Raw genomic sequence first — 16,131 nt, forward strand, 5'->3', positions numbered from 1 at the left:
CCCGTCGGTGATGGAGATGGCGATGATCTCCTCCAAATCCCCGTCCCGACATGGTGCCAGAACGGAGTTTTTGGTCCCCGGATTGGAGTTTCTGGTGGCGGCGGAGCAGCGGAACTCTTTCTGGAAAAACGTCGACCCCCCCTTGATTTTCAGGTCAGGGGCTTCTTATAGTGCGAAGGAGAGGTCGAGGGGTGGCCGAGGCAGCCAAACCACCCCTAGGCACGACCAAGGCCTGGCCCGCGCCTAGGGTAGGTGTTGGCCCCTCGTGGCCCCCCTCCGTCTCGTCTTCTGGCTCTGTGAGTCTTCAGGTGAAATATGAGTTTTTCTATATTTTCCGGCAATTTTCCTGAAAGTTGGATTTCTGCACAAAAACGAGACACGAGAGCAATTCTGCTGAAAACAACGTTAGTCCGCGTTAGTTGTATTCAAAACACACAAGATAAAGGCCAAACAACATCAAGAGTGTTCAGAAAAGTAGATACGTTTTGGACGTACCATACACCTAATCCAACCCTATCATCATTGATGATATTTATTCTCTTCGTAAGGATGGGGTTGGCAATTCGTTTGCCAAATATGTTGGTGCTCAAAGTGGTGTCAAGAAAAAATTTATTTTGGTTGCAAAGCCTATTGTGACTAACCTCTTAGGACTCAACTTAGTTGGGGACCAACACACTAGAACTTTATCAATAGGTGGTGTTGGTGGGCATTGGAGACCTGGCTATATTATGAAGGATTAAGGGACCTTCATTAATTATATTTTCTCAAGCCAAGTCATTTGGGTTATCTCACTTCTATCATATATACAATGTTCTTCCTTGTGGTAACATGTGCTCAACTTATTTACATTGAAAGTTACTCGCTCATTTGCATGTGTTGATTTTGTACCTTGCATATGCTTGTATATGTTGTACCTCCTATTTGATTTATCTTGAGAAATCAAGTATTTGAATGTTGGGTGGCACACCATATATCTTATATGGCTCTCGTGAGTGATTAATGGACTGTCTCATTTTTGGAAAGTGATATGCTTTGGGAATGTCAAAACCCTAAAAATATGTGTACATGAGAAATAGCACTTAGGATTGATATTGCAAGTTTATTTAGTCTCTATGTGGTATGTTATCCTTATGAGAAATTTAAACTATAATATCTATTAATTATCTTTAATTGAATCTTATTTACCTCTTGTGAAAATAAATACTTTATCATGTTGTGGGAGAGTTATACTTTGGCATATTACAAGGGAAATACATTTGTACACCCATTCATAAGTGTGGGTGTTGGCCGTCTGATTCTTTGAGATCCAGGTATCGGTAGTCTGGTGCACAATGGTCTCCGCTCAAAAAGGCGCAAGTTGTATTTTGACTTCTCTGAACCTGAACTGGCTCATACTTAATCCCAACTGGAGTAGTACTTTGATTAGCATAATAATAATAATAGACCCAGTCCACCAGCTCACTACCACAAGATCTCCCGCCTCCGGCGAGCGGCATGCCTGCGCCACCACCGCCGACTGGCGGGAGGCGGTGGTGGAAGCACCGGCTGAGCCCCACGCTCGCACGGGACCGCTGCTACGCCCGTTCCTTCCGCTCGGCCGGGCTCCGCCAGGCCGCCGTGCCGCTTCCGGACGGCGCCGTCGTCCATTTCTGGGTCCCGCGCCCCGACCCGGCCCTGCGCCCCGTCCTCCTCCTCCACGGCTTCGGCGCCAACGCCACCTGGCAGTGGGCCCCCTTCCTCCGCCCGCTTCTCGCCGCCGGCCTCGCCCCTTTCGTCCCAGACCTCGTCTTCTTCGGCGACTCCGCCTCCCCTACGGCCGACAGATCTCCGGCCTACCAGGCCTCCTCCGTCGCCGCCGCCATGGCTGCTCTCCCCGGCGCGCCTCAAAGGTACACCGTCGTTGGCGTCAGCTACGGTGGCTTCGTGGCCTACCACCTCGCCCACGCATTCCCGGCCGTGGTAGAGCGGCTCGTGCTCGTCGCGGCAGGTGTGTGCCTTGAGGAAACCGACCTCGCGGCGGGGCTGTTCGCCGTGGAGGATATCAAGGAGGCCGCCAGCCTGCTGCTGCCGCAGCGGCCGGAGGATCTCAGGAGGCTGGTGGGGCTCACCTTCTGCAAACCGCCAAAGTTCATGCCGTCCTGCTTCATCAGGGATTACATCACGGTAGGTAACAAAGTGATCTGCCAACTAAATTAGCTGCAGTTTCTTGCGTTGCAATGTTGCACGATTGAGATTGTTCACCGAGCACTGGTTAGGTGGGTAGCAGGGTGTTGGAACTTAGAACTTGTGAGTTGATTCATAATTACTACTACCTCGGTTCTTATTTAATCGACGCGAGCCATCCCGTGAAACATACATCCGTAGGCACAACTCCGCGTCGATTAAAACCATACAGAGGGAGTACGACTATAAATCAAATTACATAGATAAAATGACATTGGTATACCTGTGTCAGTCAAAAATGGTGAATTTTAATTGCGAGGTGATCTAAATTAGTTGAAACATTTGACAGCTACATGAATTCAACAATTGGTTGATGCAAGCTCCTTAGGATATGATGCTTAGTTTTACTAATCGATTGGACATCAAATGATGCAATTACTGTCTTAGCAATGTCCGTTTCCTTAGGGCCTAGGCTTTTGAGAATGGGTATTCAGAATTACTGTCTTAGCGAAACATCTATAGAAACAAGTGAAGCTAGAAGCACTCTCGATACCTTGGCCTGCTAGCTGCTAATTCCTTGCGTCCTCACTGCCAATTACACCACTCTGTCCACATGCTTGGGCACTACTGGTCATGTTTTCGTAAGAACTAATCCAGAAATCATGGTTGTACACAGGGTTTAAAGGTTTTGCTAAAATTTATGGGTATTCAGCTGAATACCTATGAATACATGTGTGCCCGCCCATGGCCCACCCCTTATCCCTCATGGAAAACGAAAACAGAAACGGACATTGTTTTAGCATGGATATAGAAAGCAGCCTCTGCTAATGTCGCAGCAGCCAGAGGATCTGAGGAGGTGGATGAGACTTGCTTTCGAACCGTCAAAGTTCATCCCATCCTATTTCATCAGGGATTGCGCCAGGGTAGGTTACTCAGGGACCTACCAACTAAATTAGCTGCATTCTTTGTGTTGCAATGTTGCGTGATTAAGATTGTTCACCGGATTAGATGGTTGGATAGTCGCGTTAGAACTTGTAATTTGATTCTTAATTGCACCTGTGGCTCATCAAATCAAAATACATAGTAATAATTACATTTTTGTACTTGATTTGTGGACTGTGCGGTGACCTCAGTTTGTTCGAACATTGACAGTTCCAAAAAAATTCAGCAATTAGTATATATATATATATATTCATCCATAGGACATCAAATGATGTTCTCCCACCATTTCAAGCCTCATGTAAAACGAAAACAGAAACAAACATTGCTTATCATGGATACAAGAAGCAGTCTGCTGCTAAATGTTGCAGTTCAGAGACAAAACTTTTAGGCAATAAAAGTCTTAAGTTTTGATGAACATAAGAATTCATAGATTGCACAGCCGTTCTTTCACAAACATGTAAAACAAGGAGAAAATTCCTTATTTGACACTACACTAAAATGTGGTTCCTTATTTGACACTGAAAAACTTTTTCTTCCCTATTTGACACTAGGTCTAAAATTTGTTCCTTATATGACACTACTGTCTACTGTGTTAGACTATTCCGTCCAAATACAAATTAGGCTGGTCAGTTTTTAGTTGGAGTGACCAAATTACCCCTGCTATACACGTGAGTACAGACCTAAGACCGAACCATCCAGGACTCCACTCATCCGACCGAACCATCCGGGACCTCAACTGCCGAATCCTGGTTGAACGGAGGTGGCAGCGCTTGATGTGCGCAAGCAAGGTGCGGCGGCAGCAAAGGCTCGTCTGCGGCGGGAGGCCAAGGTTTGGCTCGGCAAACCGTCAGTCGGTGAGCTTAGCTGCGGGGTCTGACCATGGTGTTGTAGGGTTGGGCGTGGATGTGAGCTCGATTTTGGGCACGGCTGCAAGGTTGGGCCACAGAGCGATCGCGGGCTCGGTCTGAGGTGCGGCCATGTCCTCCCGTCAGCCAACGTCGTGGGGCTCAACCCTGGCGTTTGGAGACTGGGGAGGAAGTAGGCATGTTCTGTGAAATTGATCGCTTGGCGTGGTGTGCACTAAAATGGGAAAAAGTCCTCAAATGTTGAGATGTGCACACACTGGGATGCGTGATTTGCCTGCTATACTACTGCCTGATAATGTATGTGGTAGTTGGTAAATATCGATGAGTCATTCTCGAAAAAAAAATGTCGATAAGGTATGAAGATGCATTGTAGAAATACAAAATTAGTGTACACCACTAAATGCAAAGTATACACTCAATACAACATACACAAAGGAGGTGCTGCGTACGCACTCAGATACAGAGCATTGTTGCTGGTAGCCTAAATAGGTTTTCTTTTTTTCCTGATAAATTTTTTTTGTCACACAATGCATCAGGGGCATAGAAGTCTTTTCATGTGTCATCTAACACCGTTAGTGGTAAAATGGACGGAGTGTCATATAAGGAACAAATTTTAGAGCTAGTGTCAAATAGGGAAGAAAAAAAGTTTCGGTGTCAAATAAGGGACCACATTTTAAGGTAGTGTCAAATAAGGAATTTTCTCTAAAACAAGAGTTGTTACCAACCATTGATTTGTTTGGCTTTGGATAAACTTCTTCAATATTTGAAAAGCAAACAGAAATATCAAAAAACTGAAAACAAATTGCTCAACTGCAACTGCAGTCTTGAATGAAGAGCAGAATTCAAGCTTCTTCCCAAGGAAGCTGGATTCGTTGGGAAACTTCATCTGAACTTGCTTCCGCAAGTGGATGATCAAACTATGCTTTGGAATGTGAATGCAAATATAGGTTTATACTTTAGAAGAAACTGGGTTGCTGAGCTGATGCAGAGCACAGCATACACCTGCTCCACTCGTCGTAATAGGAAAAAAAAAACCGAAACGCATTAAATTATCTTCCATACTGTAAGAAATATAATTTTTTCCCTGTGTTTATGTTGACTATATCCTTATATTAATTATGCTAAAATGCTAATTTGGTTCATCCAGTGGGAACAGTCTAATATGGCATACTAGAGCATCCTTGTCCTTGTAGAATCATTGCTTCCGCACACTGCTGTTAATTATGATAATGCTCAAATGTACATGTAGCAATCAACTTGTGCACCCTCGAGTTAAGATTTAAATATGACCTGCACATCTTTACGGTACTCCTCTACTTTTGTACTAGCTATACACAATTTTTTGTGTGCTTTTACACTTAATTGATTCTGAAAAGTGTACTGTAGTAGCTTTATACACTTTCTATGTTTGCAGGTTATGTGCACTGAAAATGTAAAAGAAAAGACCGAGTTGTTATATGCCTTGATCAGTGGCAGGAAGCTTTCAGACCTTCCTAAAATTAACCAGGTATCTATTTGTGGCATACATAATCATCTCTCCTTCAACGGGAGTACACAACATGATGCCTGTCATCATAATCCTTATCCTCAAATTATTATTAAAATTATGCTTTGATAATATGTACATCGCATACTTTGTTAATTTGGCAGCAAACCTTGATAATTTGGGGAGAGCAAGATAGAGTGTTTCCATTAGAACTTGGCCTACGGCTGCAAAGGTCTGTCTAGTTACAACATACAAACCTCATCATATGCTTAGCCTCTATTATGATGCAGTAACTTTTGTTGTATTCAGACATTTGGGAGATACATCGGAATTAATCATCGTCAAGAATGCTGGCCATGCCATAAACCGTGAAAAGCCAGCGGAGCTTTGCAGACTTATAACAAACTACATCATTGATCCCTCGGTTAAATACAGGGATAGTCGCAAGGTATCAATTCACTACGATAACTAAACAGAATCTTAATAGAAAATCATAAACCTGATGCCTGTCATGCTGAAGGAAGAAATTTCCGCTCTTTTGTATTTTCTGAGGAACCTTTTCTGTTGGTTCACAGGGATGTTGGAAGTTTGCATTAAGAAGATTTGCTGGGGCCAGCCTGAGGAAGATGGACTCGAGCCGACCGCTGATATGATGCATATGTACACTGATGAATATATCATGTAAGAAATGTCGACCCTCTGATACACATCTATCTCGGCATTGATTACTGTTAAGTCTTACCAACATAGAGTTCACAGTGCGAATTGTGTAGGAATGCTAGTCAGATTGAACCTTAATATAGGGAAAAAAGTAACTATGGAAAGAAGAAACCAAGCGCCAAGGCCAGCCATGTTCCTTCACACATAATTTGATTCAACTAACCTAGATGTTTGGTACCTGGCTTTCTGGCAGATACCTGGATTTGATTTTTTTTTTTTCTTTTTGGAGAGGATTGTGGACCCAACTTGGCAGGAAATTCATGCTGACCCTGACTCCAACGGGCTTCTCTCTAGGAGGCAATCAAGAGAGATTGTAATGTGTTTGACATCATAATTTGTCAATGCAAACGGTGTTATATACTCTAGCTTCTAGACAAACGCATACACATGCCTCCTGGTCCATCTTGCCACGTTGTGATTCTCTTAGCACCTACAAAGAAGGTTATAACGTCTAACGTGTTGGAATACTTACTTTGATTTAAACAAAAAGTTTGTGATTGCGACCCAAGTGGTTGCAAATTGTTGCTTGGAAATGAGGCCATGGTCAATTGCTTATGTGTGCTAAAGATTCTTAGGTGCGTGTGGTCTGTGGATACGATATCATATTGTGTCTAGTATGGTGATGATCATTCACCAGTATTCGTTGGAATCTTGTTACAGCACCACATATTAATTTAATTGAGAAAGTATACTAACTTTACAGGAAGAGCCTCGTGATTCGTAGGATTTTCAATGAGCGAGAATAAACTGTAGGGTTGCGGAAAAACTTACAATAAGTAAAATGTCTTCTTAAATTCTATGGGGTTGAGGATTGTTAATTTCTAAAAAGCATGAGTGGCAACAAAAACTTTCCTAGGAAAAAAAATCCCTTTATTGTGTGTCCCAGCCAAATTCTTTTCCAACATCCGATATACATACAAAGTGGTGAAGCTCTTACTGGGACTCAAACTCCAAGCAATAACATCAGAATCATGATTGACAGGATGCTGAACAATGTTAGCCTTGATAGTATTCCACGGGTGTAACAACTTACGAGACATACGTCTTCTGAAAGAGATATTGAAATTGGAACTGACCACCTGATAGAAGTAATTTCGTGAGCCAAAGAAATGTTGAAGAGTTGAGGGACTTGAGGATAACTAACACTAGCATCTGGGTTGAGGAGCATATATGATCCTAGCTTGGCTACAACCCAATCCAATGATCTTGATCCATCTACCACATTGAACGAAGATATCCTTATAGCTAGCTAGGATCGTGGCTAGTTCGAACCTGCCAAGCTTGATCTGTGTAGCAATAGCATCAGTCTCACCCATTACCCAAATCCACGCCCATCGAGAACGATCCAAATGAAAAGTCAGACGAAGCTGCGAACGCACTTACGTGCAGTATCATCCATGCGTTTCATGAATATCCACTCATGCATGTGGTGATGTGGCTGGACCAGAAGACAAATCTGAATCACATTGGTCTGAGCGAAGACCATGTGAAAGGCATCCGTACAGATCTCCTTGATAACATAGGAGAAAGATGCCCGACCGGTTATCATGGGTGATACCTGCACATATCGGGGTCTGCCATGTTCTTTGTGTGATTCAAGTCAGATATCTTCAAAACATGATTATTACCATCGCTTCAGAATTTTAACAGTACTGACTAATAACTGCCTCTTTGCTTGCTCTATGATATCTCCTACGTGATATGTTGCTCTTCAAATGTAACTTTATGCTATCTCCATGGTCCATGCCACAACACAATTTGAAAGGGATGCAAAATGATTGCCTTATCCATTAATTATGAATAAGAGAGTTCCCAGTTTATTAGCGAAAAAAACGTGTCAAAACCGTTAAAACATGGCCAAGAAATGACACTAAGCCACAACTCAACCAGCCAAGAAAAACTACTCCAACATCCCACAACAAAAAAACGGAACGACATACTGACTCCTTCAAATATTCGACACCAAGGTCTCAGCAACTCAACCGAGAGACTAGAAACCAACCATCAAGCAGCCGCGGATGTCTTCTCTATAGCACCCCCACTCTTTTGTTTACTTTTGCTGTTGAATGATTTCTCTTCAAGATGCCGGATCCCATCCTCTTACTTTTGTCGCTGATAATATTTGCCTTCAATAGGAACTGGTCTCCGACGTTACGCAGGTTGGCCATCAATTTGCCTCAATACCATCATTTTAGCATTGTCAATATTGGTGAATAGCTTTGTATTGATGTTCACCAATTAACCCATATCCGAAAACAACATTTATTATCACACAACTGTGCTAGTTTTAAACTTCAATCAGCAGATCATAATGTACAAGAGGTGTGCTTCGGTGTCCTCCCCTCCCCCTCCCAACCACTAAAATTGAAGGAATAAATTAGTTCACAAAGGGCTATCAAGAGATACTGACCGTCCACAGGGGACCAAAGTTTGGAGGGGGGTGGGGAGGAGACACAAAAGCAAAAGCCAATGTACAAAGCGACTTTCAAAGTTAAGGATGCCATCGGTAACGTTTCTTTTCGAGTAATCAATATCATAAATGATGTGCAGAGATATCTGAACATATTTGGAGATTGATCTATCAATTCTTCTGGTGGAGTACCATCTGACAGATCTGCAAGAAACAAAAACTGATTTGGTTGTGTGCTCATGCAGTCATCTGCACAGCATAATGTGCCCATGTGAATACCGCCCATGCATAATGTGCTCATGTGGCAGGCCAAAACAGACATCTACACAGCACATAAGACACACCATAGTAGCTATGTTAAACTTATGAAAATAAAATATGTTTCACATTCTGGTAACTAGCAAGGATGGCAATGGGTAGTGTATGAGTAGGGTAGACCAATACCATACCCATACCCGTATAGTCAGTGGGTACATAACTCTACCCATATCTGTATCCACGAGTATACAATTTACCCAAACCCATACCCAACGGTTACCCGTACCCAGGGGAGAAGGCTATACATGCATCCTATCGACTTAACGTTCTCTAGATTTTGCAAATTCTATTTGTTAGAAAGAGGTGGCTTGTGCCTCATTCTTTGAGCTGGTGCACAGCAATGGTGGACATAACTGGTGATGCTATTGGAGAAGTCATCTCTTGATTCTTGCCCTCTACTCAGGTGGAATGCAATTTTTTTTAAACGGAGGCAAAAGCTTTGTCCCATCCATTAATTAAGAAGAGGGGGCTCAATTTTTAGGAGAAAACCGAGCGAAAACTTACAATAACAGGAGCAAGCCCACACAAACCAAGCCTAAGGAATGGATATTTCGATGCACTAGTGAATGGCGATTATGAAATATCCTCAACATCTGAAGTTTCTTTTGGATAGTGTGTGTTGGCTCTTCGACATTCTATTGTATGAAATCAGATGCTGCAAGTGGTAGTTTAGATACCACACTATTAGTAGTTCTTAATCATTGGAGTTCAGTGATTAGTCCCAAACAAAAGGACTATGAACATCCTGTTAGTTGTGTTCCAAGCATGGACCAGCTACGCAAGACACAGTACGCAAGACACAGTTTTTCATATGCTTTCAAAAGAGAAAATTCGGCTATGGGTCCAGCGAATTTGATTTTATCATGTGGTCAGCAATGATAGAGAAGTACAAGAGAGCTGTCTTTGTTCGTAGCAGTCCAACAGTGCCTGCCTACTGAAGATATATTAAGACGCAAAAAATCTGGTGCTATAACGACGTATGCACAGAACAATCAAGTCCAAGACTGCACAACTTTAAACGGTTTTAGGAAGGAATATAATTTTGACAACGTGGGAGTACTGAAAACAATTCATGCGCGAACGGCTGCTCGAGCATCCAGAAGCCGTAATGATCCAAGAGGCGTCGGAATTTTGAACCTTGTCAGCTTAGCAGAGCCATATGGGATCGACGGCCAAGCTAGCAATAATTCTACATATCCACGTGGGTCCCTGTGCGTAACGCAGTTAGGTTGTTCTATGCCCATCCGCAAGCTAGGGACCTCCACAACCACAACTACACTTCGATTCATCAGAGCGTTAGGCATATGTGTTACAATCCCCGAAAATGGCTGTCCATTCTTTGTTGCAGGAATATTCCGATATTGCGTCTTTTCCATGAGATGTGTTATTCCAAGTCTCTTAATTTGCGCCACCAGATATCAGGTCGGAAGAATTACTTCCTCAGCATTATCTCTGGCACCATATACTCAAAGCTCACCAATAATTTGCCTGTCAACACGTCAAGGAAAGAGATCTTGTCCCTATCAGGCATCAGCAATGAGATAGAGAACTTCTCCTTGTGTGCCCCAACTGAAGGAGATTAACTAAATTGTGGTACTTATCCGGGACACAAGCAACGACTAGCTAGGAACTTTTTGGTGAGAGTATGGATAGAGACAAGATAAACTTAGTACTAATAAAATATGGGCGGGAGATGTGAAGGACAGTAGATACCGTTTGACAGTTGAAGCACCAAATATTTGCCCCAGCAGGAGGAGCACTTGAGCAGGACCAAATTGAGCCTCTCAGAACTGATGCCGCGATTGGGACTATCAGTAATATTATATGAGCAGGAGATATCACTATTAGCACTGGAGCAACTGGAGGCAAAATCAGGCAGCCAATATTCTTCAGGTATTGGCAGTGGCTATCACAGCTAACCTGGCTGGCCGCACACGTACCAGTAGTCGACAGCCGTGCTAGTTTTGTTGATTGGTTCTGTTGTGGGTCTTATAACAGTTACACTTTTTGATCAGGTTCAGACATTGTTCCGCAGAAGATCGATGGGTCGTCTGATTGCCAAATTCTCCGTCTCGCATCTCCATCGAGGTCCGATTGATGATACCTATGATATCATTAGGCTGCCGAATGATAATGATAAGATATATGAATATATCATTAGGCTCTGGAGGCGTCAGGCGGGGTGCACGCTGAGCCTACGACAACCGGAGGTTTGTATGAGATCAAGAGAAAGAAATGAACTGGTAATAATTATAGTTGACAGAATATAATTTTGGTATTGTGGGTCTTTTTTGTTTTGTTTTTTTAGATCTTGGTATTGTGAAGTTGTTAGTATGGAAGATAACTGGTGATGAGGCCAGAGCAAAATTACTCAATGCTTCATAACACTTCGCTATCAGAATCCAGAAACTTACTATGGCCAATTCGGTTTAGTGTTCCATGAGTTCGAAAGAAATCAGGTTAGTTGCCGTGTTTGGGACGCGCGCTGTACGGCTCTCAGCCAACCATGCGTACGGTCATCAGGTATAGGCGTTTCGGTGGAGTACACGGCTTTAGTATGGAAAATGACGGATGTTAGTGTTGACAATGACGCTTCCCTCCCAAGTCCTTGTCTACACCATTCCTATGGTGCACGCCCTCACACGAGTTTGTGAGGCCAATCGGCACATGGTAAGGATGTGGTGCATGTCGCTAAGACCATTTTGTCAAATCGCTGAGTTTTTTCTGCACTGTGTGGAATCGTTCGTGCGTCCCACTTTCAAATAAAAACGGCTCTCCACTTTGGAACCTTTCTAACACAAATGGATTGGGGATAATAGAAAGTCCAGGTCCTTCTTTTTTTCGATAAAGGGAATATATTAATATAAAAACGATACCAATTACACCCAGCCTCTGCAACAACGCACCTCTACGGATGCACACAGTCAAAAAAAAGAAAAGAAAACTAAAAAACAAAAGTCCCGCTACAGTATCTCGGGCCTAACAACAACAATACATCCACCGTCAAGACAACACCTGAAATACAGACTCCAAAAACGACGCCTCCAAGAAGGGAACAGTGCTCTAACACCGTCGTCGCCCGATCAACGATCTTAGTTTTTCACCCTGAAGATAGTCCCCGCTCTCAAAACAATGCCTCCAACAAGGTCATTGCCAGACACAACCAGTTAAGGCCAGACCTTGGGTTTTCACCCTGAAAGGTAGAACTCTGAACTTCACCTGTGTTGTCGCCCCCACTTTCATACCGCAGATGTGAAGCCCGGAACACCAAGCAAGTCCCTCAACAGCGCAGAGACTTGAACCTCCCTTAGCTAGTCCTTCCCTCCGTCCTTCATGAACTTCTCTTCTTCCGACTTTCATCATGGATCCATAGTCACTTGATGTCAACACAGAAAAAGAGCTTCACGCCGCTCCCTCCAGAACAAATCGGTCGGAATAAAAGCATGGGTGCGCACGACCGAATACCACCGATCCAACAAACTCCAGGCAAAAAGCACTGTTACATTTGCCGACGGAGCCTTCCGGAACTCAAAACTCCGGCCAGATCATGAGTCCAGGCCTCCGGTAGGTCTTCCTCTTCACACAAGAGAGACCCTAGGACCACCGCCTTTATTCGGGTCGGACCCCCACGTCAGCGACCATCCCGGGCTGGCCACTCCAACCCTCCACCGGAGACACCGTCGCCGGCTTCCATGCTTTTCCATCTCGCCGCCGGAACACGGTGATAGATCGATAGATCCACCACCACCAACCGCAGGACGACCCTCTCCGGCGAAGAAGAGGGCCACCTCCACCGTCGTACCCAAGGCTGCTGCCCCGGGCGACCTCGAGTCACGGGTGAAGCCCGAGATCGCCTCCACTCACCGACCAGAGGCGGGGGGGGGGGGGGGGGATTTGGCGCAGGCCATGGGCCTGGCCGCCGCCCACCACTAGCACCTGCCGGAGTGCTGCGGAGAGCCGACGGGAGGAGGGAGACCGCAGCGCAGGCCGCCGCCGCCCATCCCATCCGCGCCTGTCGGTCCGCCATGCGTCGAGGAGGGGAGATCCGGCCGCCGTCCACCACGCATCGGCGAGGAAGGGCCCCTGCCGCCGCCACACCCCGTGGGTCTTTGCCCCGACGGCGCTACCGACGGCGGCGGCGGTTAGGGCTGGAGGGTGGGGTACGGGAGTGGAAAAGATGAATAACTTGTGCTTTCTCAAACAAATGTCCTTCTTAGAATGAGTTTATAATTACTTTGGCCCACCGGTATTTAGTTTAATTGTGAGCTAAATACCGGTGACCACACTAGTTTTATGTCCATTTCAAAAAGAAGTATTTTAATTTAATTACCGAGGAATCCTGAGTATTTCGCAATGTGCTGATATCGAGGATTTTGTCGCCTGGCATTATGACAACAAGGGTATTTTTACGGTGAAATATGCTTATAAGGTTCATGTGGATATGGAGAGGAAGGCGTGTACTAGGCAGCAAGCACTGGTGGAAAAAGGGCCTTTGGTCGCGGTTCGCAACTGCCATTAGTCGCGGTTGCGCAACCGCGACCAAAGGAGCGCGACTAAAGGCCCCCCCTTTAGTCGCGGTTGCTTAAGAACCGCGACTAAAGGCCCGTCCACGTGGGCGCCAGGCGGCCGTCGGGGCGGAGGACCTTTAGTCGCGGTTCTTCTGGCCAACCGCGACTAAAGACCGCCGCAGGTTTAGGGTTTTAGGCCCCCCTAAACCTGCCCCCCCTAAACCTGTTTTCTGTTTAATTTGTATTGTTTTATTTCTTTTGTGCTTTATTGTAATTTTGAAGGAGTTTCACATATTCTACGGTACTACATACATGCATATGAATGTACAATTTCAAACAAATTTGAAATTAGAACCAAAAAGAATTCAAGAGGAATATACAATATATATTCAATAGCATCGGATGACCATATACAAGTTTGAACAAGTTTCCATACATAATTTAATGCATGTATAGTTCTACGTCCTCGTAATGGTATTCTCCTTTAGGATCGAGGACTTCCCTCGTGAACCATCCAGCTAGTTCCTCTTGAAGTGGTCGGAAGCGAGCTTCTGGACTAAGCATCATCCGGAGGTTATTCCTCTGAGCATTGGTATCACTCGGAACGCGCTCAGAGGTGTATCTCCGGATCATCTCACAGACATAGTATCCACATAGATTGGTCCCCGATGGCTGAATATCGCCACCATTCTTAGCCTTTGACCGCATGAAATGTAGCTCTTTTTTGAATTCACCGACCTTTGTATCTGAGAACCGTCTCCAAACCCTACGAGGCAAAGAAAATTAAATGAACAAGAGAGTTATTAGTTAATTACTTGAAGCTTAATTAGGAAATGAACGAAATAGGCCGATCGATATAGAGCGCAAATGAATGAAAACAATTACTTTTGAATCATTTTTCTCATGTCGGCCCAAAGCGCCGGATCCATATTCAGAGAGTCGTGGACAAGACATTCTGATTTGTCAACTTTAATTACTAGCAGAATCCAGTGGAACCTGCGGACACGATACATGCACAGTACGTCATGCATAACTCATCGATTAGCCGGCCACATACCATGCATGGAGTAAACAAAAGAGAATGTGCTCAAGACATAAACACTCACCCAAAATGGTAAGAAAATAGAATATCACTTTTGAGTTCCTGCTTTGTAAGAAACTGCCACAGTGCGCCTCCACGTCGGCGGGGTGATGCTGTAACGTATATCCATTAACGATGTGTGGGTCAATGAACCCAACATCATGGATGTTCCTTACTTTGCATTCCTTAATCTTCATTCTGCATGTATAATAGCGGACACAACAATATAGTTAGGACATATATATATAGTGCAGGCAATATGAACGAGATGGGGAAGAAATAAATCACTTACAGAACGTAGCAACTGATGATAGATTTGTCGAGCTCGCGCAGATTGAAAAGCTGGAACAATTCACTTAGATGAATTTGTACAGAGTAATGTTTGAAGTGATGCTCATATCCAACTTCCGCATAAATATATTCTTTGGCGTTTTTATTTTTTATGTAACCCTTGTACCATTTCAGCAGACCTTTCATTTGTGGAGGTAGATCCTCTTCCTGCGCAGGCTCGACGAGAAGCTCATTCTTCACATATGTAAGTACTACCTCCTTCACTGGCGCCTCATCAAGGCCTAACAGTTCACGAAGAGTAATACCTAAGTTGGCCGCTTGTTCTCTGGCACTCGTTACAGTCAATCCCTGTGCTGCCGCAGCTTCTATGATATCGGGGGCATCCGGACCGGCGGATTCATGCCATCTGTACTTAGACCAAATCTTATGTTCCTTGCGTCAGCTGCAAAATCTTTGAACTCTCTGTCGATCTTTCTCCATTGCGTTCCATCTGCGGGGTGTCTCAACTCCCCGTCCGACTTACGGTCCTCTTTGTGCCATCGCAACAACTTGGCATGCTCTTTGTTCCTGAACAGACGTTTCAACCGTGGTATTATAGGAGCATACCACATCACCTTGGCGGGAACCCTCTTCCTGGGTTTCTGGCCCTCAACATCGTCACCAGGGTCATCGCCTCTGATCTTATAACGCAATGCAGTGCATACCGGGCATTCATTCAAATTCTCGTATTCACCGCGGTAGAGGATGCAGTCGTTGATGCATGCATGTATCTTCAGAACCTCTAAATCTAGAGGGCAGACAACCTTCTTTGCTTCGTACGTACTGGCGGGCAACTCGTTATTCTTTGGAAACATATTCTTCAACATTTTCAGCAAGTTTTCAAATGCCGAGTCAGCTACACCTGCCTGTGCCTTCCATTTCAGCAAATCCAGTGTGCAGCCCAGCTTTTTCAGACCATCATCGCATCCGGGGTACAGCGCCTTTCTGTGATCCTCTAACATGCGATCCAAATTCTCCCTCTCCTTTTCAGTTTCGCAGCGTCTCCGTGCATCAGCAATGGTCCGACCAAGATCATCAACGGGCTCATCACGTGCCTCTTCTTCACCTTCCCCTTCACCTTCAGCATCCTCCATGAAAGTATCACCGAAATGAGCAAGATAGCTTTCATCGATGAAATCATCCCCTTCTTCATCTTCTTCCATTATAACCCCTCTTTCTCCATGCTTGGTCCAACAATTATAGCTTGGCATGAAACCGTGCCGAAGCAGGTGCATGTGAACATCTCTTGAGGAAGAGTAACCCTTCTGATTCTTACAGTTAACACATGGACATATAACAAAACCCCC

General features: G+C 44.5%; 1 protein-coding gene across 6 annotated transcripts; it reads left to right on the forward strand.

Annotated features, from left to right (window-relative positions):
• Window positions 1–1,417: 1,417 nt before the first annotated feature.
• LOC127304305 (uncharacterized) lies at window positions 1,418–11,275 on the forward strand. 6 transcript variants are annotated; one of them, XR_007853357.2, is made up of 7 exons: window positions 1,418–2,163; window positions 5,386–5,478; window positions 5,622–5,689; window positions 5,767–5,905; window positions 6,033–6,138; window positions 10,654–10,798; window positions 10,921–11,275. XR_007853357.2 is itself a non-coding variant. In XM_051335005.2 (6 exons), the coding sequence occupies exons 1-5, from the start codon at window positions 1,495–1,497 to the stop codon at window positions 6,108–6,110; spliced, it is 1,047 nt and encodes a 348-aa protein (XP_051190965.1). In that variant the 5' UTR covers window positions 1,418–1,494; the 3' UTR covers window positions 6,111–6,138; window positions 10,921–11,275. The 6 variants fall into 6 exon arrangements, 4 of the variants coding, with proteins under 4 accessions (XP_051190965.1, XP_051190981.1, XP_051190975.1 ...); XR_007853356.2 differs by having other exon boundaries at window positions 10,657–10,798; XM_051335005.2 differs by lacking the exon at window positions 10,654–10,798.
• Window positions 11,276–16,131: the final 4,856 nt, after the last annotated feature.

Source organism: Lolium perenne, chromosome 1, assembly GCF_019359855.2.
Source record: "Lolium perenne isolate Kyuss_39 chromosome 1, Kyuss_2.0, whole genome shotgun sequence".
Classification (NCBI taxonomy): domain Eukaryota; kingdom Viridiplantae; phylum Streptophyta; class Magnoliopsida; order Poales; family Poaceae; genus Lolium; species Lolium perenne.

What these genes read in the sequence shown, in the direction of transcription:
- LOC127304305 (XM_051335005.2), top strand. Translation starts at nt 1,495, where the DNA reads ATGCCTGCGCCACCACCGCCGACTGGCGGGAGGCGGTGGTGGAAGCAC. An exon ending in CTTGGCCTACGGCTGCAAAG is followed by an intron (nt 5,690 to 5,766) that starts GTCTGTCTAGTT and finishes TGTTGTATTCAG; the next exon opens with ACATTTGGGAGATACATCGG. An exon ending in AATACAGGGATAGTCGCAAG is followed by an intron (nt 5,906 to 6,032) that starts GTATCAATTCAC and finishes GTTGGTTCACAG; the next exon opens with GGATGTTGGAAGTTTGCATT.